The 23,292-nt window shown below is 44.6% G+C and overlaps 1 protein-coding gene across 28 annotated transcripts in view; it reads right to left on the reverse strand.

Annotated features, from left to right (window-relative positions):
- col6a4a (collagen, type VI, alpha 4a) overlaps positions 1-23,292 on the reverse strand; it is a 52,875-nt gene that overhangs the window by 7,704 nt on the left and 21,879 nt on the right. For 24 of the 28 annotated variants that reach the window (XM_046398516.1, XM_046398498.1, XM_046398502.1 and 21 more), the window contains 34 exons: positions 23,192-23,289; positions 21,863-22,471; positions 20,861-21,448; positions 18,922-19,491; positions 17,960-18,580; positions 17,222-17,782; positions 15,938-16,495; positions 14,855-15,433; positions 13,842-14,420; positions 13,377-13,729; positions 12,994-13,072; positions 12,666-12,811; positions 10,870-10,962; positions 10,409-10,462; positions 9,937-10,008; positions 9,820-9,846; positions 9,645-9,689; positions 9,262-9,315; positions 8,656-8,718; positions 8,020-8,085; positions 7,695-7,748; positions 7,472-7,507; positions 7,329-7,391; positions 7,186-7,248; positions 5,109-5,171; positions 4,487-4,549; positions 4,359-4,409; positions 3,865-3,900; positions 3,084-3,146; positions 2,931-2,993; positions 2,036-2,071; positions 1,921-1,957; positions 1,817-1,828; positions 515-1,008 (listed from right to left, as the gene is read on the reverse strand). In XM_046398516.1, coding sequence (XP_046254472.1) covers positions 515-1,008; positions 1,817-1,828; positions 1,921-1,957; positions 2,036-2,071; positions 2,931-2,993; positions 3,084-3,146; positions 3,865-3,900; positions 4,359-4,409; positions 4,487-4,549; positions 5,109-5,171; positions 7,186-7,248; positions 7,329-7,391; positions 7,472-7,507; positions 7,695-7,748; positions 8,020-8,085; positions 8,656-8,718; positions 9,262-9,315; positions 9,645-9,689; positions 9,820-9,846; positions 9,937-10,008; positions 10,409-10,462; positions 10,870-10,962; positions 12,666-12,811; positions 12,994-13,072; positions 13,377-13,729; positions 13,842-14,420; positions 14,855-15,433; positions 15,938-16,495; positions 17,222-17,782; positions 17,960-18,580; positions 18,922-19,491; positions 20,861-21,448; positions 21,863-22,471; positions 23,192-23,267 — 6,927 coding nt within the window. In that variant the 5' untranslated portion in view covers positions 23,268-23,289. The remainder of the gene's footprint in view (positions 1-514; positions 1,009-1,816; positions 1,829-1,920; positions 1,958-2,035; positions 2,072-2,930; positions 2,994-3,083; positions 3,147-3,864; positions 3,901-4,358; positions 4,410-4,486; positions 4,550-5,108; positions 5,172-7,185; positions 7,249-7,328; positions 7,392-7,471; positions 7,508-7,694; positions 7,749-8,019; positions 8,086-8,655; positions 8,719-9,261; positions 9,316-9,644; positions 9,690-9,819; positions 9,847-9,936; positions 10,009-10,408; positions 10,463-10,869; positions 10,963-12,665; positions 12,812-12,993; positions 13,073-13,376; positions 13,730-13,841; positions 14,421-14,854; positions 15,434-15,937; positions 16,496-17,221; positions 17,783-17,959; positions 18,581-18,921; positions 19,492-20,860; positions 21,449-21,862; positions 22,472-23,191; positions 23,290-23,292) is intronic. The other 4 variants (XM_046398520.1, XM_046398519.1, XM_046398517.1 and 1 more) reach the window with 1 other exon arrangement.

Here is a 23,292-nt window from a genome sequence, read left to right on the forward strand (position 1 = left end):
TCTCTATCGAGGAAACTAAACATGACCTGAGAGGGTTTAGTGCACTGACATACTGCAGAAGTTTGATGCTTTGTTATGCTGACATTATTAAATCAAGTGTAGCAGCACCTTCATCATAATTTATGATTTTCTAGTTTGATTTAAATAAAACTAAAGATGCTGATTCTGAGAACGAGGAAGTAGACTCGTTTAAGATTAGTTATCCAGTTATCATCTGTGTACTGGTTCTGGACCAGATCAGATTACACAGTCTGCTTTGTTGGCACCCAGTTTCTGGTTCTTGGGGGCCCCACCCTACCAGAGAGGCTCCTCCATCTGCAGCACGTCCACAGTGTTTCTCCTCCCTGCTGCCGCCGTCTCCCGGCAGCACGATGTTGTTTGAGGCACCAAGCAACCTAACAGATGCTCGGAGCATTTTGGGAGATCTCAACCCACAATTAAAATGAATGGGAGGCTTTCGTCCCGACGTGTGATTTGTTCTGAGTTTAGAAAGTCCTGACTGAATGAAACTCACCTCCATTGCTCGACCAATAGCAGGAGCGTTCCTCAGAGAGACGACTGCTGGGACGATGTTCAGGCCACGATACTCCATGACTGCTGTGACGATGTCATTCACATCCTGTGTAGGTCCGTTAGAAAGGAAGACGGCCACCTTCCTCATCATCAGTCCTGCTCGGACCCGCTTGAAGACGTTCTGACCCACGAAGCGCATGGCGGCCCCCAGCTGGCGTCGGTTGGACGTCCTCTCCAAGGCGATGTTCTTCACAGATTCAATCAGCTCTTTCTTGAGGCGGTAGTCCTGGAAGCGGATCAGGTACTTGGTGTATGTGCTGTAACCCACCACAGCGACGCGAGCGCCCGTTGGACAGTTGCTCTCAGCGATGGTGATGTCCTCCAGCAGGGAGAGGAGGGCGGAGCGCTGCCTCTCAAAGGCCGCCGGGGTCACGTCCTCGGACATGTCCAGACCAAACACCAGCTCGGTGGGGAAGGCCGGGCACTCTGACCGGTCTGAAAAGGTTGAGTAGAACAAAGTAAACCTAACAGGGCCTGTCGATTCTGACCATTTGCTCAGGAGAGAGAAAAAAAAGCTCATTGCGATGACTTTATTGGCAACGCTGAGCAAGTCGAAGAGACGAACAAGCGTGTTGTCATCTGGAAGGTAACCAACATACAACCTCAATTCACACCAGCGTGAGGGGCTCAAAGACAAAATATGCCTCCATTGATTAACAGTGCAAATTTATTAATTTAGTGACTGAATGCTAATTAGTGTGTCGTCAGCTTCCAGCACAGAGGACGTGCCAAACGTTAACAAACCAAAGTCAAGACTGCCTACAAACCCCTCCAGAGGCTTCTCGATGTTTCCCTGGTTTCATGGCACCGTCAGCGTAACTAATTCAGACTGGTGTAAGAGACTTTCTCCTGACTTAAAGTGGTTTGCTGGTGTGGAAACAGTGGTGGACTCAGGCTGTGTGGGGGGCAGGGGCAAAAGAAGACACCAGCATGCAGAAACTCGTGACGCATTCATGATAACGTGATGACAAACCCCAGGTAAGATTAAAACCGTTCTAATATGCAATGTCAAATGTATTAACTACACCTCTGTTATAAAGGGCAATCATCCATCCACCCCCGACCCCCCAGATGGACACAGACCCCCCACGCAGCCATTATGTAACTACAGACCTTCAGCCAACACCAACCGACGCCGATGCCAAAGAACCTGAAGAGGCTGTGAGGAGGGTTGCGGTGGTGTTTTGGTGGTGTTTTACTGTACTCACCACGCTGTGGTCACTGTTAAAGAGGGGCTACGTACCAATGGAGCAAGCTGTGTGGAGGAAATAAAGATCATTTTAAAACAATGAAAAGAGTGGAAACACTTTGTCCTCTGTGAGAAACGTGATCCGAGTCTGTTCTTACCGCAGTGGTCTCGGATGTATGTGATCAGCTGGCACTCCTGACAAACAGAAAACACGTCATGTACAGACAGAAGAAGATCTGACATTTCCTGAAGCGAGTCTCACAGTGGACTTACAGTCATGCCTTTGCCTCCAGGAGGACCTCGGAGACCCTGGGGAGCAAAGAAGAGGAAGCGTCATTCAGTTCATATTGTGTTTGTTCAGCCAGCATCTTCTGAAGGCCACACTGGAGCTGAAGGTCTTTATAATCCTGTGATGTGTTCACTTTCATAAATCCACCTGGTAAGATTCAGATTCATTCTTTATGTGTTCACAATCCCAGACAGAGCAGGTCGGCGAAGCCGCTGGGACGACCGTGAGTTCAGCGTCTCAGGAGTTGGACTACGTTTGGCTCCGCGTTCAGACCAGCTCCACTCATCGAGCTCAAACTGTAATCCATGTTTCTGATTGGCTCTCTTGTTTAGATTCCCATCATCTGCCAATCAAATCAGTCTGCAGCTCTGATTTGATTGATATTGAGATGCATGTATATTGTGGCAGTAAACATTCATGTTTTATTGAGTCCCGTTTAAAACAGAAAGTAATTCAAATGGTTACAATATTAGGTTTTTAAGAGGGTAAATAAAAATGTGTGACATTTCCAAAGCACCCATTCTAATGGCAGCAGGTGGATCAGCCCGGTCAGCTGTTAAGGTGGTATTGTGTATGAAAACAGAGCTGTGGGAGCACATCTAACATTAAATATTCTCACTGTTCATTAATCCCATGGTTATTTGTATGATGAAGTGATTAATAATCATTAGTCAATCATTAATCCATAACATATCAAACAACAGCAGAAACTCTCCATCAGCATTTACCACACCGTGATCGAGGTGACATCTTCGCGTGTCCTGTTGTTTCACTGTGCTGCACACACTCACATTCAGCTGTCATTTCCATGTTTTTTGCTGTTCATCTCATGACGATCTCTATGGTTTGCATGAAAGACAACATGATGATGATACTCACTCTGTGCCCTGGATATCCTGACTCTCCAGGCACGCCTGATTCTCCCGGCCCGCCTGAGTTTCCCTGCATTAGCCCGACCAGAGTCAAACGTCAGCGATGAAGCCAAACCTCCGTAAAACAGAAATCTGAAAGCAAAGTGACGGCAGCACTCACGGGTCGACCTCGGTTCCCTTTATGTCCCGGGTATCCTTTGGGTCCCTGCAGGCCGTCTTCACCCTGAACGCAGCAAACATCTCAACTTAATCACAAGTTAAGTCACAGCTGTTTGGACTTCAGCAGGCTTCCTCTTTTCTGATGTTGGCTCGTTTTCATCTCTGGATATCCAAACATCATCGCTTATGACAAATGTTCACTTAAAGCTCTCAGCGTTTCCTGACTACACAAAGACAACAAGAGCAAATAAAAACCTGTGGCTTTTCAGGACCCTCATCTCAGGGGCTCCAAAAGCACTTTTTGATAAAAACACAAAATGCATTACAAAAATTCAGCATTAATAATATCTCCTGTTGCATACACAGCTAAAGCAGTTCCTGACACCAACCCTCACAGCTCTTTGTATAAGCTTTCCATTGTGTGCTTCTCTTCACTCAGGGGCTTTTACTGGGAAATGCTGCACAGGAAGGATTAGGTTTTCTTAATTAAGTGACAGAAAACAGTAGCAAAGTGAAGGGGACTGAATCAGTGAATGAAAACCATTTCCTCCCGGTTCCTGTGCTGGTTTCACACACCTCACAGGCTGCATGTCTCAGGTGAAAACAGAAGATGATGGCCAACTTTCCAGCAGCTCAGAACCTGAAACTCCAACAGTCTGGGAGGTTTGGAGACTGAACTGACTGCAGCTGGATGTGTAGCCACATGTATCTGGCTTTGTTTACCCTGTAAGAGACACTGGATTTGATCTGATCTGATCTGCAGTGAAAACAGAGGGACTCACCAGTAGACCGGGGTAACCCGGGAAACCAGGATCTCCCTGTGAAGAGACAGAAGTAAGCACTTATCAACATTCATGTTTCTATTAAAATCAAAAATCAACTGTATTTATTAAACTGAAATGGCAGTCCTAACAGTGTTTCAGTATTCAGGTGAGATAAACAGACACAAGACAGGATGTTGTCCTGTTAGAAGAGTCGGAGTCGTTCGATGTGTTGGTGGAGGACAGGACATAAACCCATTAAGCTGCAGTCAGGGACACTTAAAGCTAACAGGCTAACATGAGGCTTAGCTTGTCCAGCAGCCTCACAGTATTTCACTGCTCACGCTGATCCATCTTCACTGTCAGGACAGGAAATCATTTGGTCACATCAGTTCTGTAACAGCTACATTAACTGCGTTTCCGTAACACCAAAATCCTGAACCGAGACTAGATTTTTAAAATCATGTTCCTAAAACTAAAACACAGTTGGTTTAAAGTGTTGAGATCTCGTGTACCTTGACGCCTTTAGGTCCTGCAGGTCCGTGACCGTCTCTGCCGTCCTGACCCTGAAGCAGAGCACACAGACGGGTTTTACCTCAGATAAAGTTCATATCCACACACGGCAGACATTTCAGCTGCTCACCGCCATCCCTCGAGGTCCCTGTGGTCCTGGAGCACCTTTATCACCTGGATCCCCCGGTTGGCCCTTCAGCAATAACAGTATGATTTTAGTTTCCTGTCATGTCCAACATCTGGCCTGTCGCACAATCTTTATAAAACCACTACACATCATTTTTCATCAAATAATTCTTTTTCTCAGTTTATCGAGTAGCTGTTTGGTCAGTAAAATGACAAGTAATGGAAAAAGAAATCATCACAGTCTGAGGTGGCAGCTTGTTTTGTCCGACCAAAAGTCCAGAGGAAAAATAAAACCCTCACAGTAAACAAGCGTGAACGAGAACAAACTTGCTGACAGATATTAAAAGCAGCTGCAGATTCTCTTCTCTTTACTTTAAAATCAAACAGTGGACAGCAGTTTCGACAGTTTGTCCCCGTTCGTCTCATCTGGCTGGATGATCTAAATGTTGCACGTGTCCACATCACTTTCTGTTTTAATTCGTTGCTCATCAAACGTCAAATCAACGGGACAAACAACAATAACTTCCTGTTGCTGGAGGACCTGCAGTCTGACGTGATCCAATAATCTGACATTAGAACTTTATCCCGTGTTGGTGGCGTGTTTGCTGCGTCACGAGGTCACACACCTTCTGCCCGTTGGCTCCGCGGCGTCCGGCTGCTCCCAGCGCTCCGGCTGGTCCCGGTCCACCCTGAAGGAAAACCAACAGAGTCAGAGCAGACGGTTTCTCCCTGTGAAATGTGAAGAGCAGTGAAGCAGCAGGCTGCGAGCTGTGGGTGACTGATAGACCTGAAGTGTGGGAGGATCTGGAGACTGAATCCCACAGTAGCAGCTTTAACAGAGTGACTAAATTCACTGCAATGAATAAAATTTATCAAATGAGTTTGGTTTTAACTTCGAAATAATTCACTTTAACGCACCCAACTAATTTGTGTTCATTTCGACTTTATAGCTCATTCAGTGGCAGACTGTAAATATTGATGTTTAAACTTCTAATTGAGTCCTTCTGGGAGAAAAAAAAAACAGGCTGATAATTTAATCATAAATAAAAGTTTGGACAGTAAGAATCTCCATCGGCTCATAAATATCAGCAGAGCAGAACAGAACAGCAGCACTAAAATGACTAATAGAACCAGTATGAAGTTTGGTTCTGCTTTTTGAGCAAACATGAGCTGAAGTGCAGCAACAAAGAAGTAAAAAACTGGTTTAAATCCAAACTCTCCTCTGATGTATCAGGATGACGCTGTTTCGTTTGGAGCAGACCACCGAGTGACCTGGGTAATTACTTGCATTGTTCACTGACTATAAATGGAGCATTTCTTCACTGTGAGAGCTTTAAGATGTTTGTTGAATCCATCTGTCCACCAACCAGATTCCCAACAACAAGAACCCCTTAGGCTTTAAAGACTCCACGACCAGAGGACATTTTAAGCTCTAAAACTGGTGAGGGACTGCAGGACTGAGGGAGGGTTTTATCCCCGTCCCCGTTCGACAGGCCAACATCCTGGTTAACAGATCACTGAGGATGTGATTCTCTCTGACAGTGAGGTAAATGCTTTATTCTGTTAGGGTGCAAACGACAGTCATCTCTGTGATTTATAATAATAACATCAGTACAGAAGAACGGAAATCACCAGCATGAATCAACTCGCTGACACTCACCCCTCATCTTGTCAGTCTGCCTGGGGACACTTTTATTCCACCAATTTGTCTTTCGTGAGGAATCGACTCCAAGACGTTATTTTATGCCTGATTTAATGGTCTCCACGCTGGGCTCGTAAACAGACAATTTAAGGGCGGCTCACATGGATAAAACACATGGATGGGACTGAAATGGAACCTCTGCAACTAATATTCTTAATAACATGTAAAAACGGCTGCTGTCCACATCTGTCCACTTCACAGATGTGACCAGACAACAGTTGCAGTGACCAACGATAAGTGAGAGGGAACATGGCTGACTTGTCGCCTCCTAACTGGAACCAGAAACCACACGAGTCCTGGCTACAAGCAGTGATGAAGGCGTCAAATACGACAACCACAAAATGAACGAACCCTTCCAACAGTCGTGAAGTGGAGCCCTCAGGATAACCATGATCTGCTGAGCATTTACGACCGCTGAGAATTTCCTCCCAGGAGACAAAGAAGAAGAGGAACAGCCGCCTCCTCAGCTTCGCTCTCCAGTAGAGTTTGAAACGGGCCTGCAGGGGCCTGCGATCTACTCCAAGTTTTCAGGCGGAGGTTATGCTTCTGGACTTTGTTATATCTCATGTCTGACACAGCGTTAGCTTCTGTGTTAGCTCCTGTTCTACCTGACACACCTCTGAGATGCAGTGGATTGAGGATTTTGTGGATACTGTGATTTCAAAAAGAGATAAATTCATCTCCTCATCTTACTGAAAGCACTTTTAGATCGGCAGATGAACTTCCTTGAAAGACCTACACCATTAAAAGTAAGCATTTATTCGTGCGTTATGTTGAATTGTTCACTTGCCTGTAAGCAGATTTTGCTGACCACTGAGCCAACTGAGGACTTCATGTCCTGATTATCCTTTAACTCATTCAGAGTCAAAATGCTGCTGAGAAACAACATTTCTTTAAGTGTGAAGTGAGAATCGAACTTCGTCTTTACAGAAGGTGAGGTCAGCTGGTCTGGAGTCAGTGGAGTTACTCTACTCTAAATGCTGAGTTGGTAATACACTGACCTGAGGTCCAGGAAGGCCGGGGATTCCTCTTTGCCCTGGTTGACCTCTGACCCCTCTGGGACCCTGCAGAGACCACACAGATCCATATACACTTTGTCCTCCTGCATTTTGTTAACTGCTGTCCTGGCATGTTCACAGCTCACCTGTGGACCTGAAGCACCTGGGCTGCCGGGGACTCCTGGAGCTCCTGGCTGTCCAGGTGCACCCTGCAGGACACACACATACAGTTTACTGGTGTATAAAGCAGCATGAAGACCGCTGAGGACTGTTTGAGCTCCTCTCCTACCTTCTCACCGAGTGACCCTCTTCTTCCACCTGGACCCTGCACAGCAGAAAAACATGGTATGTATACAGATGTGAGCCACCGTGACAGATGTGTGCAGTGCTGATCAGATCATGTGTTTCTAAGTCCTGATGTGGCCAGCCAAAATAAAACACCCTGTTGGTGTTGATACAGAGCTCACACTGCTGCATGCAGACGAGCAAAAATGAAGATTAAAAAGTCTCACCGTGTTCCCGACGATTCCACTCTCACCTGGCCGCCCGTCCTGTCCAGGTGCTCCCTGAGGGTTTGGTGCAAACAATTACTGTGACGACTTAAGATTTAAGAATCAAACACAAACTGAATCGTTGCGGGGACTTTCTCACAGTTTGTCAAATCTTGTTTTCTCATTGTTAAATGATTAAATTAGGATTTGAAGAAGTTTCTTAATGAAAACAGAAACAGACAGCAGTCGGGGTCAGAACCCTGTACCAGCGTCTCTGAACCAGTCAGCTGATGTCACCTACAGTTTGCGTGCAGCTGTGATGTCTCGATGGATTCTCTTATCTTACCGGTAAGCCTGGGTTGCCAGGTTCTCCTTTGGCCCCGGGGACGATGTTATCAGCACCCGGCTCACCCTGTCAGACAAACACAAACACGCGGTCTGAACTCAGGCCGTCCTGATGGATGCGCTCGGCTGCTCGCGGTTCGGTTTCTTGCTGGGGAGCCCCAGCTGTGGTCCAGCTGTGCTTGGCTGCATCACCTTCTATCAGATTCACTGACTCTGAAACTCTGAAACTGAAGGCCTTCTGTGATTCTGTGACCGGACTGCAGAGACGCACACTGAACTCAAGCTCCTGTATGGACCGTTTTGTCGCCAAAATTTGCTACTGATGATGTTCATGACCTTCAAAATAAAATACTGACATCATACTGATGATACTATGGTGAACATAAGCCACAGAATAAAAGAAGACTAATAATATTGTTACTGGCCAGTGAAAAATGTGACAGAAAACTCAGGTTGATGTTTTCACATTCTTACAGTCACATGTGTCAAAACTCATCCTCTCCCATGACCCAAACATTAGATCTGATTCAGAGACATGAAACGGTTTCCAGGTGACCACCCAACATATAGCTGTTACCTTCCTGTGGTGAGGAGAAATTTAAAATCTGCCAATCCAGAGAAAGAGAGAGAAACTCACCGGATCTCCTCTCAGTCCTCGCTGTCCTTTTGGCCCCGCCTCCCCTCTGATACCTGGGATACCCTGAGGACGACAGTTCAGCCTGTCAGTCAACCGGTCAGAGGTCAGAGGTCAGAGGTCATCATCAGATGAGGCGTTACAGCTAAAGGGGGATTCCACTGAACTACTGACAGTTCAGTCTGTAAAAACTAATAATCGACCAATCATCAGTCACAAACATACTGCTATCATGAGCTCTGAGCAGCAAATCTCTTCCAGAGTCTGCTGAAGACTGGAGGTACAAGTAAAAGTACTTTACAGAAGGTAGTACTGCTACTAATAACAAAACATATAATAAATCAAATACCAAATTTTAAGTTTTAATATTCATTCATTTTTATGCTTAAATTAATTCAATCAATTTCAAAGCAAAAATCTATCTAAAACTATAATACAAAATATAATTAGAAACAACAATAGTCACTGTAGTAATTAACATTTACAATCAATGTTGCGGCGATAACAGAATTGTAATGTATGTTATTTTCTGGTGTGATGGACACAAAGACGGAGACGATGATGACATGGCGAGAAAAGGGAAAATGTGAAGCATTTTGGATGTTTTACAGGGTTTCCTGGGTGTCCTCTCTCTCCTCGACTTCCATCTTTTCCCGTCACTCCCTGCAAACACAAAACCAGAAGCAGCTCAGCACTGCTGAACATCTGCAGCCATATTTTATTACATCAACCCCTGTTATGAATCTTTCAGCTCCCATAATGCTTTAGGGCACACGAGCAGAAACCATCATGTTGCTACGGAGACAGTGAGTGCTTTAAATTGGCTGTTAGCAGCTTCCCAGCCTCAGTGGATTAATGCGATACTGAAGAAAACCTAAAAATGTGACAATTCTCAGGCAGCTTCTGCAGTCCTGAAGTCTCATCTGTGATCTCGGTCTGAAAACCTCTGGTGTAAACTGGCGCTGACATGCAGGGGGTCATGACGTTCGTACCTGTTCTCCGTCCACTCCGTCAAGGCCATCTTCTCCGTCATCGCCCTACAACGTTGGAAGAGAATCGAGAGTCACAGCAGAGTTTCCTCCTGAATGTTTGTCCAAACATTCCTCAGTACATATCACATGACTTCCTCTCTTAATCGACGCTATCACATTCCAGTGACTCACTCACCCGGTTTCCCCGGAGGCCTCGGTAGCCCTGCACACACAAACAGCAGGAGTCAGATGCACATCACCACAGCTGCTTCACTCTAACCGCATGCAAAATCAGTGCCGAGTGGTGCTGTACCTTTGGTCCTCTGAGCCCAGAACAACCCTGCACGCCCTGAGGTCCGCTCGGCCCGGGACGCCCCCGCTCGCCCTGCGACAGACAGACAAAGTGAGCTGCAAAGAGGATCCAGACGGAGATGCCAGATTCTTTCACTCAAACTCTAATATGAGGAATATATGAAGTCAGTTGTTTTTTTTATTGATTCTTAAAACAAGTGCCAATAAGTTTCTGTTGGACCAATAAATCACCTCAGCTGTAGAAGATTTTACAAACACCATGCAGTCAAAAAGAACATTTTCTGTGTCTGCGTGTGATATTTTGCTGTGACTTGAGACTTTTATTACTCAGCTCAGAGGAACTTGGATCTTAATGGAGGCTCTCCTACAGCTGTCTGCCCCGTCAGCGGAGCGGACCTTCATCTTCATCAGCCACAAGTGGAACTATTGGTTCTATACGTCTATTACATTTTAAAGAAATGAGCAGCACTTACAGCGACGCCCTCCTCTCCTGGGAAGCCTGGGTAACCCTTCTGTCCAGACACACCCTGTTCAGAACACACACACACACACACACACACATCAGGCTCAGAGGCAGAACAAGTAAAAAATCCTTCAAGTACAGCAACACATAAGTCCTACATTCTACATCCAGAACGTTTCCTGAGGACAATAAAGTTTAAATTAGAAGAAATATGAAGAAACATGAGAAAAATACTGAACTCCATCTTTTCAATAAGTTTACATTTCAAAGTGTTTTTAGGCCTGTTATCTGAAAATAACCACCTGCGTGGTTCCTGAGAAAAGCCTTAACACACACACACTGGGATACATGGGAGACGGGACCCAACGCGAGGAAGACTGCTGGCTCTCGGCCAGGACCAGCCTCCTTATTATGTTTTCCCAAACATTCTTGACGTGATGCGTAAAGTTTAAAGGTGTGTGCTTCACTCACCTTTGAGCCCGGGGAGCCCCGAGAGCCACGGACGCCTTCGTGACCTGAACATTTGCACATGACGCCGCAGCACTCCCTGTCTGACACTGTGTCCTGCAGGGAGACGGAGGACAGTTCACACGAAGCAACACACATTTTATGATTTGGTTTTTGAAATACTTCCTTACAGAAACAGATTTTATGCTCATTCAAACACATCAAATATCCATTTAACTCTGAGTTTTGGCTTTAAACACTGCTGAGACGCTGAAGTCTCTTTCTTTCATATGTACATGTGTGTTCATGTCTGACAGCTCTCTTATTAACTGAACGTTGCTTGTTAGTCTTTGTTGTTAAAATGCTCATTATTAAAGAGAAAACAGCAGCCTAACAATGACACCAGATTTCAGCGATTCTTCACTGAAGGCTTATTTTTATTCTTTGACATGTGGCTTTGTGGATTTTCTTTTCCTTTGCCAATGGCTATTCCTTGACATGGTGGCTAATTTACATGTTTTCTTTGACCAACACCAACCCTGAGGGTTTTCTCTGGTTTTCATTCCTGCAAACGGACACGCCAGGACAGGAAACTCTTTTCTCAACAGATGAGTTACTGCCTGATACTGAGAAAAGGATTTCTCCTCAACTTTCTGTCTTATGAACTACCAAAAAAAAAGAGTAAAAATATTTTCTAAGGACAGTAAGTGACAAACATCCAGCTTGCATAACCAACTGGCTGATTAGCAGGTTAGCATGTTTTAGCAGTGCATTAACGACCCCTCCACATTTCAGGAAACCCTGTTGTTTGCTGCTCTATCCAGAGTCAGATAAGCAGACTATTCATCTCTGTGTATCTCACGCAGACACAAGTCCAGGATATGTTTATGCAAGTTTATCACAAAGACTGGAAGCAGGGGAAGCTGTTAGCCTAGCGCCATTAAAAACAAGAAAAAAAAATTGTTTGGCCCAAGATTTTGGGTCCAGTTACACCAAGATGATTTCAGGTTGAATTTCATTTCAATGGAATAATCACAATGAGTGTATTCAGATTAAGATTAAAAGATTAAAGTGACATATTTTATCATTGGAGGGAACTCATTCCAACGAAATTTGTTCTCTGTATTTAACCCACCCAAGTGACGTGCACACACACACAGCAAACCCGGGGCAGTGGGCGACCGCGTGCAGCGCCCGGGGAGCAGTGGGGGTTAGGTACCTTGCTCAAGGGTACCTCAGCCATGGACACCGGGACGGGGAATCGAACCAGCGATCCACCGGTTACGGGTCCGACACCCTAACCGCTGATCCACGACTTTGCTCACTCAAAGAGGTTACGTACATTTGTATGAAGCTTTGGTGAATGTGCAAATACATGCAACTGTAGATCATCATAATTAGTCCAATCAAGTTTCTATCTTCACCTTTTTGTGAGGACTTATGAATGAATTTTGTCCACTTCCTGTGTTACCGGACACATAGGACGAAGTCCAAACACAGGGGTGTTTGATGTAGCTACTTCCCTGTGGTTACGATCTCACTCAAAGTAAGCATTAAGTAAACCTAGCTGGTGTAACTAGTATGCTTTAAACTAAAAAGCTGATTTAAGGAGACTTTATTTTCCCTCAGGGACAAAAAGGTTTATGTTTAATTTATTTTACTTAACTCCAAAATAGATCAAACAAGTTCCAGATTTTATTTTACCATACGGTGTCATTTGATTCCCTTGCAGAGCTCTGCCCAATCTGAAACTAAAGATGTAAACAGGAACTTTATAACTCTATAAGCAACAAACCCTTGATGTGACTCGCATGACTCACAATCTGTTTGAGGACGGTGCTGCCGACGCTCGGCATGCCGATGCTGAGAGGAAGTTTGTAGCCGAATCCTCGACCGAACTCTACCATCTGCAGCTGGGCAGGATCACGCACTCCCTCCAGAGCCACCGTCAGCAGAGCGTTGACGCCTGCAGCAAAAGCATACAAAACAACATCATTTATGACTAACTCCTCTACAAACTGTTGTATTAGCAGCTACCATAAAGCTCTCACTGTGCACCAGTTAATTATTCTAATTACATGGCTATTATTAAAAGAAGGAATGCAAACTGTGATCTCCACATAAAACCCTCTGCCTTCCAGTTATTACCAGACTGTCGCAGCAGCTCGGACTCCTGTTCCAGTTTCATCACGTCCTCGTCAAGCCCATCTGAGAAGACCACCAGCACCTGATGGACCAAGTCATTAACACATGCTGATTTCATTGTTAAAGTCCATGATCTAATGTGAATAGGAACTCTGCAGTACAGACATAATTCAGTTGGTAACCTCAAAAGTACAGATTTCAGTGCTCAACTCTAATTATGAAAAGGTTACCATAAATGCTAAGAGCAGAGATGACATCCTCACACCAGCTCCAACTAAAATTCATATAATTACAGACAAACATCATCTTTACTAAATGTTTCTCAGCAAACTGAACTGACGGTGTCTTTTGTGTACGTAAGACTTCGTGCTGAGTCTCAGCCTCACCTTCACACCGGCTCTGGACTCGGCCTTGAACTTCTCCCCAAAGGATTTTAGCAGGGCAGTGTTGAAGTAAGTGGGCTCCGTCAAAGACAGCGTCATGACTTTCCTCACCACTTCTTCACTGTAGTCCTCAAAGTTGAAGTCATACAAAGGACGTCCATTACGATCTGCTACTCGGTAGGCGATGTTGGTTTTGACGGGTGCAGGACCAGTGCAGCACAGGCCTTGTACCGAGGAAACATAATGGGCGATCTCTGGCAGGAAGGTCTGGAGCTTGGTGTGGCCACTGACCAGCATCTCACCAGCAGCTCTGGTTCGAGAAATGTCGAATCCCATGGCGATATCAATGCTGCAGTCTGGAGCAAAGGCAAATATGTTATAATCTTTGGCAGTCCTAGACTGACTGAGGAATATGGCGGAAAAGACAGGGAGACAGACAGGACGGCAAAGTCATAGCTTTTAACTCACCAGGACGATCTGGGATGAGTTTGGATTTGCAGACTGTGTCAACCACCTTTTGCTTGATCTTTTCCAAGCTGCCAAAGTTCTGTACAGTAAACAGCCTCTCTGGGGTGCCAGTAATCTGCAGGAGCTCGAGATCATGGACGTCTCCAATGCCGATGGCAAACACCTCAACGCCCAGAGCTCTCAGACGGTCGGCTGCATCCTCCACATCGTCCTGTGATTCACCATCTGTGATCAATACCAGATTCTGAGAGATCCCAGCAGACCGTCGACTGCCCCGTGACACCTCAAAATAATCCCGGATGGAATCGAGGGCCTCTCCAATGTTGGTGCCTCCACCAAGCTGCTGCATACTCAAGATGTGCTTGTTGATGGCTTGCTCGGTGTAGAACTGGTTAAGGTAAAACTCTTTCTGAAAAGTGCTGCTGAACTGAGCAAGTCCTATACGCACTAAATCCTCGCTGACTTTGAAGCTGTTTACTATTTCTGTCGTGAACTTCTTCATGGTGATGTAGTCATTTGAGTTGATGCTGCCGGACTGATCGAGTAGGAAAACCAGGTCAGCCTTCTGTTTTTCACAAACTGTAATAGCAAAGAGAGGAAATTTATCCACATTAAAAGTGTGCTATATACCTTATATATTTAATCCAAGTTCAGTTGAATTTATTCTTTCACCACTAGTTGGAGGCCTTCATCACATGTTGATATTTTTTGTGGGCTTGACCATACATGACATTACTGTCTGATACCAGGCTAAATTCTTTGATCATCACACATTAAATTCTGCTGGTAAAAGTACTGTATACTGTATACTGCACTTGGCTAGACACTTCCTAGCTCAAGTGAAAACAATATTATACCATTGATATATACCATTGGATAGTTTTTGTAGACCTCTAAATAGTGTACTAAAAAGTCAGTTTAGGAGATGTACGCTAGCTAAATGATCCTATGAACTGTTACACATTGCCCATAAAGATTTAGAACTGTGTACATAGGAAATCTTTGTTGCTTACTTGGCTTGGTGGAGTTGCAGAGGACATGACTAATATTTTTGTACAGAGTTTCCAAAGCGTCAAAATTGTCCACATAGAAAACTCTGGATGTGTCACCACCAGCCATTATCTCCAGCTGTGTCTTGTTGGCTCCTTCAACTCCGATACTGAAGACCCTAATGTCTTTGTCCCGCAGGGCCAGAGAGGGCGCTACAAGGTTGTTACGGTCGGTAGCGTCACCGTCTGTGATCACCATGAGAATCTGTGGCACCTGGAGAGTCGCCCGACCACCATGTTTTTCATTAAAGAACTCCAAAGAGTAGGCCAAAGCTTTGCCAGTGTAGGTGTCTCCATACGGGGACTTCAGTGCTGATATTGCTTTAAGAACGTCACGTTTGGAGTCATACTCCTTCAGGGTGAAAATTGAGTTGGGGTTGGTGGAGTAGAGAATGACCCCAAAGCGAGTCAGGTCCTTTCCAACTGTGGTTTGGTTCACCATTGACTCCATAAACTTCTGCATACTTCTGAACTTGCTCAGGGTTATGCTTGTGGAGCCATCCACCAGGAAAATTATGTCAGCTTTTTCTGTCTTCTTACAATCTGGTTTTATAAAAGAGCAAAGGATAAACAGCAAGTATAGTCAGACGGAAAGGTAGCAGGAAACCTGAGGGAACAATTCTAACACATCACTAACTGAAGTTTCTATAATTTCTATGTTTGCCATCATACCCACCTTCTACAAACCTCAAATCTGTCTTATTTACATGTTCAGTCTGGTTTGCTAACAAACTACAAATAAATTCATCCAACAATCCTCTGGGTTTAGGTGAGAAGAGAGTTATTTTGTAGGATTATGTTTCTTTACAATTAGTTTTGGCAAAATGATATTGTCCATCAAGGTTGCTGGAAAACAGAACTAAGAATTTAGTACCCATTATTTAGATTGCTGACACAATTCTTCAAACAGATTTTCAATTTGTAAAATAAAAAACAGAAGAGAGTCAAAAAGATGAAGAAAACAGGAAGTGAATATGTGGTTTGCCAACGGTCATGTTACATTACAGAGATAAGTAGACGTTGTAGGACAGTAGAGTCTGCTCTTACCTCTGTCCGGATCACAGAGCTCCATGGCCACCTGGCTCTCCAAGTCCTTCAGGGCGTCAAAGTCCCTCTCAGCATACATCCTGTCTGGTGAACCGCTGATCTCTAGCAGCTGGGTGGTGTTGGCATCCACCACTCCAATGGCATAGACCACCACCCCCTTGGCTCTCAGAGCCCCAGCGGGATTTTTGACTTCATCTTGGGCCTCGCCATCTGTTATGACTACCAGCCTCTGCCTCATTTCTGGACGTCCTCCCCTGGATGCATCAAAATACTTCGATACATCTTTGATGGCTTCACCCGTGAGGGTGCCTCCGCCAATCTGCTGCATACCATCAATGGCCCTGGACATGTCATCCTTGCTGTAGTATCGGTTGAGGGGAAATTCTAGCTGTTGGACGGTGCTGAACTGCATGACACCAACATGAACCTCATTCTGCCCGATGACAGACTTGTTAATGACAGATTTCATGAAGTCTTTCATTTTCTGGTAGTCATCTGGATATATGCTCCCAGAGCTGTCAACCAAGAAAAGGAGGTCGCCCGGAATGTCTTTGCAAGCTGTGGACACAATAACACAGACATGCTAGTGTGGTGTTCCTCTTTTTCACTGCTTTTTTACTTTTTGGCCTTGTTCACCCATGGGGTTACTTTCACACACTGACCACATTGTGGAGAGTGGAACTGGAACATTTATTTGATGCCACCCACTGGTTTGTAGACTATTGTTCTGACGCCTCAAGTTTGGCTTTATAGACGTCACCATCGTGTTTTTCTGGAGCCAGAAAGGCCCCTATTGGACAAGAGGGTGGAGCTGGGGAGGCCATCCTGATCGGATCTAACTGAGGACATGCCATGGTGACTTGTCAATCACAAGGAAGCTAGTCTGTTTGAGTCTAAATGGGAGCAGAAGCTCATTTTCTCATGAGCTTACACACAATCAGACTAATTTTTGAAACAAGTGATAAAATTTCTGCTTTTCAGGAGCTCTGATGAGCAGAAATGCTGGGAAATATAACAATGATGTATTCTGAGGTGTTGATACGCAGAGATTATGATGAAGTGTGTCAAGACGCAATCAGTGTGAGATGCAGAAAACAATTGGAACAGGGGCTCTTTGGTGTTAAGGCATCAACCATGAACTACAGGTCACTGCGCCATCATCAATCCCCATTCCTCTCCACTTATTTCCTGCACTCTTTCTACCTGTCCGGCGCTGTTGTTCTGTTTAAATGACACAGAGAAAATGGTACGCGTTTTTTTAAACTCCAGTCTAGTTTTCCTTACCGTCTTGAGAACAGATGTCTGTGATGATGTTATCCTTGATGGGCCTCAGAGCATCAAAATTATTGACAAAGAAAGTCCTCTTCGGATTACCAGCAATCTCTCGCAGCTCTTCTTCATCTGCATTTTTCACTCCGATGGCATAAACAATGACACCTTGCTCCCTCAGTTTTTCTGCAGGAATCCTGACCTCATCGGAAGATTTTCCATCAGTGATGACCACCAGGTACTCCGGGACTTTGTGACCACGAGTGGCCATTGCTCTTTCAAAGAGTGGGCCCATAAAGTCCAGTGCTCTTCCTGTCTCTGTCCCGCCTCCAAATTGCTTAATACTTTCTACAGCTTTCTCCAATGTCTTTGCATCTATGTAGGTTGTCAGATCAAATTCTAAGTTTGGTGAATCTGCATATTTTGCAACCCCCATGCGGACATGTTGTGGCCCAATTCGAAAGGTATGCAGGAACTCAATAATAAACTTCTTCATGTCATGGAAGTCAGTGGGGTAGATGCTTCCTGAGTGATCAATTAGGAAGAAGATATCTGCTTCATCTGTTTGTATGCAGCCTGGAAAAGAAAAACCAAAACTATTGAGTTCTTTTCCTCACACTCCTTTTACATCAATTTATTAAATGTTCTTTGCTAAAAAGACCCTTTGACTTTTACTTAAAACTTATTTCTATCAGTGTATATGGTTAACATTCAAGCAAACTACAGTCAACTATAATAAAAATCAGTTCAAACCTTCTTTGATGCCAGTTCTTCTTGTAGTGATTGTGACTGCTTGCCGAAGGATGTTAAGACACATAACTTTCTGTATGCTCTGCTCCAGCGATTTCAGCTTGGAAAAACTGTCAACAATAAACATGTGCTTATTGGTGGGATAAGATGCGATCTGTTTCAACTGAACCTCGTTGGCATCTTTGACTCCTACGGCATAAACTGTGACACCAGCCCGACGGAGATAAGCTGCTGCTGTGCTCACATCATCCTGGGATTCGCCGTCTGTGATCACCACCGCCACCTGCTGGATGCCTTTTTCTTTCCTGCTTCCTCTTTGCTTGATAAAAACATTCTCCTGGGTGAAGTTTAGGGCAGCTCCAGTGTTCGTACCACCTCCACGATAAGGCAGGATTTTGATGAACTTCAGCAGTTCATTCTTGTCAGTGAAGGAGTCGAGGTAGACCTGAGCTGTGGGTCTGTCGTTATACATCACGATGCCCACTCTGACTCTAGCTGGACTGACCTCCAGGCCGCTCACAATCGAGTGCAGGAAAGTGCGCACCATTTGGAAGTTTGTGGTTCCGATGCTTCCAGACTCATCAACAATGAACACAATGTCTGCCAGTTTGGCTGCTTTGCAATCTGTAAAGGAAATGTAATATCATAACATCATAATTAGCAATTCACTATTCAGATACCTTTCAAAATAAATAATGACAGACTAAGATGAAGATTTCTCACATCTTCATAAAATCAATAAAATTCTGTTTGGGTCTCGCTGATAGCTGAATGTGTTTGAACCTCACACAGGTCGTATGAGGCCATGTTCAGACCAACTTTACCCCTGCATGAAACAACTCACATCTAAGAGGGTAAAATTCGGAAAAGGGGGTGACTGTGAGCAAAAGTAAGTAAAATACCGTATATTTCAAAGGTAAACTCAAGTATAATGATGATAGGATAATCAAAATAATCTTTCTTACCTCCAGTAAGAGCCGTCTGCTCTTCCTCTGTTTCGAAAACAGCCCTCAGTGTTGGTGTAGCATTGCTCAGAGTCTGATATATGAACGGTGCAGAAGCTATGAGACGCATCTCCGTCAATGAAGCACCAAGGCTTATTCCAACCACAGTTATTCCTAACGATTTGATCAGACGTGACTCCCTATAGAGGGGATCATCTGAATCTTTCCCACTTATAACAACCAGGTATTGTCGGTAGCCTTCGTCTGCACGGCTTCCCGCCTCAGTAGTGAAAAAGTTAGTGCTGGCGTAATGTAAGGCACCACCCAAGTTACGAGGCTCGTTAGGCTGCAGTCTGCGTTGGCGGAAACGCCTAACAGAGTTCTGGGTTTCCTCTTTGGTTTGGTGAGCATTAAGAAGAAATTCAACCTTTACATCTTGACCGTACTGGGCCAAGCCCAGACGGTGGGCAGACGCTCCAATGTTAAGTTGGTTGACCAGTCGGGTGAGGACGTTCCTGACCTGTTGGAAGTCTGCCAGTGACACACCACTGTCCACCAGAAAGAAAATGTCTGCAAACCTTTCGGCCAAGGCTGAAAGAAAACAAAACAACAGGAACAATGAAAAGGTCTGCTATTATGGTAGAAAAATGCTAAACTATTAGAAGTAATAATTAATTAATTATAATGTAGTAAGTCAAAGTCAGTTTACCAGATACTGATTCTTAAGTCAGAATTAGGAGAACTTTAAATTTTATCACCAGTTCCTTAGTGCCTTTTGTTTTATATGATTTTTATATTTTGGCAGGAGTGGACTTATGCAGTTATTAGTATGTGAAACACATTTTTTTCTTAGTAAGCAAAGGACTCCAAATGATGTTTGACTCGTACGTACAAGCAAACACTACGCCAAAAGCAAACAGCACTCCTTATCTGGGTGCCTAAACTGCACGTTTAAATGTCTGATGGGTTAAATGAGGTTACAAACACATCTCTGCTTGGCCAATGAACTGGTTCTGTGGGAATGTTTCCACACTAAGCTTGCATAACAGCACGCTCAGTGCAGTTTGTCCTCGTTTCCCAACAACTTCTATCACTGCATGTTTTGTTTTGGCCGACGCTGAATCACCGCCGGCTGACCTCAAACATTGCTGGAATCAGAGTGTGTTACATTAATCCCTGCAGAGCCTTCATGTGTTATGTCTGCAGGCTCAAACAATCTGAAATGTTATGTGAAAACAGAACTTTTGAGGAGAAGGAAGCTTTATTTAAAACACTGCACACCTGGTAACACTGAGCCAGTTACTGAAGAACATTTTACACATCGAGGCCGGTTACCAGGTCATGTGGACCAAAACTCTAACAAGAAATATTTAATTTATGCTGTGGCTCTGAAAGATGCCACTGAGTTGCATTATGGGAAATGGAGTGTCTAACCTTTGGGTTGACCCATATCTCATACGCATATAACCGAGGCTTCAGTTTTTACAGATGTCCACTGCAAAAATAAATTAAATTCTTATTTAAATGGCCTCTCTCAGTGTCTTCACCCCCTCATTAAAAGACCCACAAAAAATTAAAGCACAAAAATCAAAGTACACAGTGTCAGCCCTACAAATTTTATTCTATGAAAACCAATTTTTCCCAGATTTTTGTATTATAGTCATGCATTTTCTGATGCTTGTTAAAAACCTGGATTTAAAATGGACTCAGTCTCAAGTGTGCTGCAGCTCTGCTGTGGCCACACAGAACCACTGCTGATGCAGCACATCTACTGCTCCTGTAACCACACCTGTTATGGTGTATGTAAAACAACTAAAGAACTAGAGAGAAACACTAAATAAAAGCAGGATTTTCAGATGGAAGAAAGAAACAGCTCTTAGTTTGTTTTCAGCTGCTTCTGCGTGTTGCAACAAATGGATGTTTGGATGTTTTATTTCCTCCGATCCTTTCACTGCCTCACCTTGCTTCAGATCCTCCACGGAAACACACACCGTCTGCAGCAGACCCTCCGTCAGCCTCTGCAAAGCCTGATAGCTGTCAATGGTGAACAGGAAGCGCTCCAGAGGCCGGTTAGCGATGGACTTGAGCTCGTTCAAGTTAGCTTGTCCAACCCCAATGGCGAACACTACGACTCCATGCTTCCTCAGGCGCTGGGCAGGTGCTGTAACATCATCCACAGAGTCCCCATCTGTGATGACCACAGCAATCTGAGGAACTCGTTGGCCGGCTCGGCTACCTGCCTCTTTGGTGAAGTACTGCGTAAGGAGGAAGTCGATGGCCTTGCCCGTTTCTGTGCCTCCTGAGCGGTAGGGAAATCTGTCCAACTCAGCCAGCAGGGAATTCTTGTCCATGTGATCCTTCAGCAGGAACTCCTGGTGAGGTTCATCGCTGTACTGTGCCAAGCCAATCCGAACTTTGTCAGGGCCAATGTCAAGGCCTGTGACAACGCTTCGGAGAAACTGGCGAACTTCCCGAAAGTTACTGATGCCGATGCTGGAGGAGCCATCAACCAGGAACACGATGTCTGCCACAGTGGCTTTGGCACATTCTGGACAGGAAAGAGAAAAAAAGTCATATCTGGAACAACAAGCCGAGGAACATTTGCACATGATGCACATATCTTTAAATTCAGTGTGACTTACATTTTTCAGGGATAGTGTCATGTGATATGATTAAAAACTTCACAACGGCTACTAAATGGAAGTTGTTTTGTCAGCACGAAATATATTATACTCTGTGGTCTTATTGTCATTTTGTCCACCATGTCTAAATTCTCAAGTCTGGGTAAATAAAGGTTTACAACATTTTCCTGGTGAAAGTGACTTTCTGAAATTGGAGGGAATTTTGATGGATATTTAGATTTCTGGAGGAACAAAAATATTTTGGGCAAAAATCACCTTAATAAATATCAGTAATTAGACCAGTGAATCACCACAAGCCCTTTTGGTATGACACCTGTTACCTTGAGACAATTGCAGAAGTTGTCGTTTGGCTTCCTCTACAGTTGTGCAAAGTGTCTGGACGATGTTCTGAGAAATTCCCTGCAGTGCTGCAAAATCAGACACACTGTAGACATGCTGACTGTGTGGCTCATTTGCTATCTCTTTCAGCTGGTCCTCATCTGCATCTTTGATACCAATTGCATACAAAACAATTCCCTTTCTCTTCAGATTCTGGGCATGGGATTCCACATCGTCTTGGGATTTTCCATCGGTGATCACCACAGCGATCTGCGGCACATTCTGGCCGGCCCGACTTCCAGCTGCCTCCACAAAGTGCTCATTCAGCATGAAATCCAAGCCAAGCCCGGTCTGGGTGCCGCCCCCCATGTAAGGCAAGGTGCTGATGTGCTGGAGGATGTCTTTCTTGTTCGGGTGGGTGTTGAGCATGAACTCGGTGCGTGGAGCGGTACTGTACTGGACCAGTCCAATGCGAACGTGGTCGGGCCCAACGTCAAAGCTGTTGACCAGCGTGTACAGAAACTGACGGATCTGATCGAAGTTCTCAGCACCAATACTCCACGACCCGTCGACCATGAAGACAATATCGGCCACAGCCTCTTGAGTGCAGACTGAGAGGGAAGATTGCCAAGTCATGGTCACAGGGTGCTACAAGGAAAGCTCTTACTACTCAAGCAGTTCTTGATTCTCAGAGCGTGTGTCAGCCAGAAGCGAAAAAGTGTCAGCATGATTTACAGAAAGAAGTGGAGAGTGGCTTGTGTTGTGTAAGCCAGAGGAAAACAATGAGCAGTTCGTTGAAGAGATTCAAATTCAAGGTATTCCTTCTATAACGAGACATATTTTCAATGGACATCTAGGATCTCTGTTGAAAATGTATTGCTTTCATGCAGACAGACTCAGCATCTAACCCTGCTGTGAATAGGGTTATAGTGCAGTGTCTCATACAGGTGCTTCTGTATGAGACACTGAGGGCCACAACACAACATCAGTTTCTGATGACCTGGTCTGAGTTTTGTGCTGTTGTGAACCAGTTAATGCCTCATATGCATCCATGTGCTCAGCAAAAAACACATTCTGGTGCAGGGTTAGTAAAAGTGCTCCTTATGGTGTTTATAATGAAAATGAACTGAAAACTTACCTCCTACATCCACTCTGTAAGTCTAGTGTGTGTGTGTGCCTGCCTGTGTGCATTTGTGTATATATGCACATTGTACAAATCGGTTTTGCAGATGTTATGGGCTGATGTAATGTTAAGGTAGAGGCACATGTACCATGATCCTTTATGTTCTGGCATGCAGGAAGTTTAGTTATAGCAGCATAATCATACCCACCTGTCTTTTGAGCAGCGCTGCTATAGAAACACGCTGCCATGATGAGGTTGAGGAGAAGACCCCGCCTCCCCTCCATACTGGAATGGCTCTAGGGTTTCCTA

Source organism: Scatophagus argus, chromosome 9 (genome assembly GCF_020382885.2).
Source record: "Scatophagus argus isolate fScaArg1 chromosome 9, fScaArg1.pri, whole genome shotgun sequence".
Classification (NCBI taxonomy): Eukaryota; Metazoa; Chordata; class Actinopteri; family Scatophagidae; genus Scatophagus; species Scatophagus argus.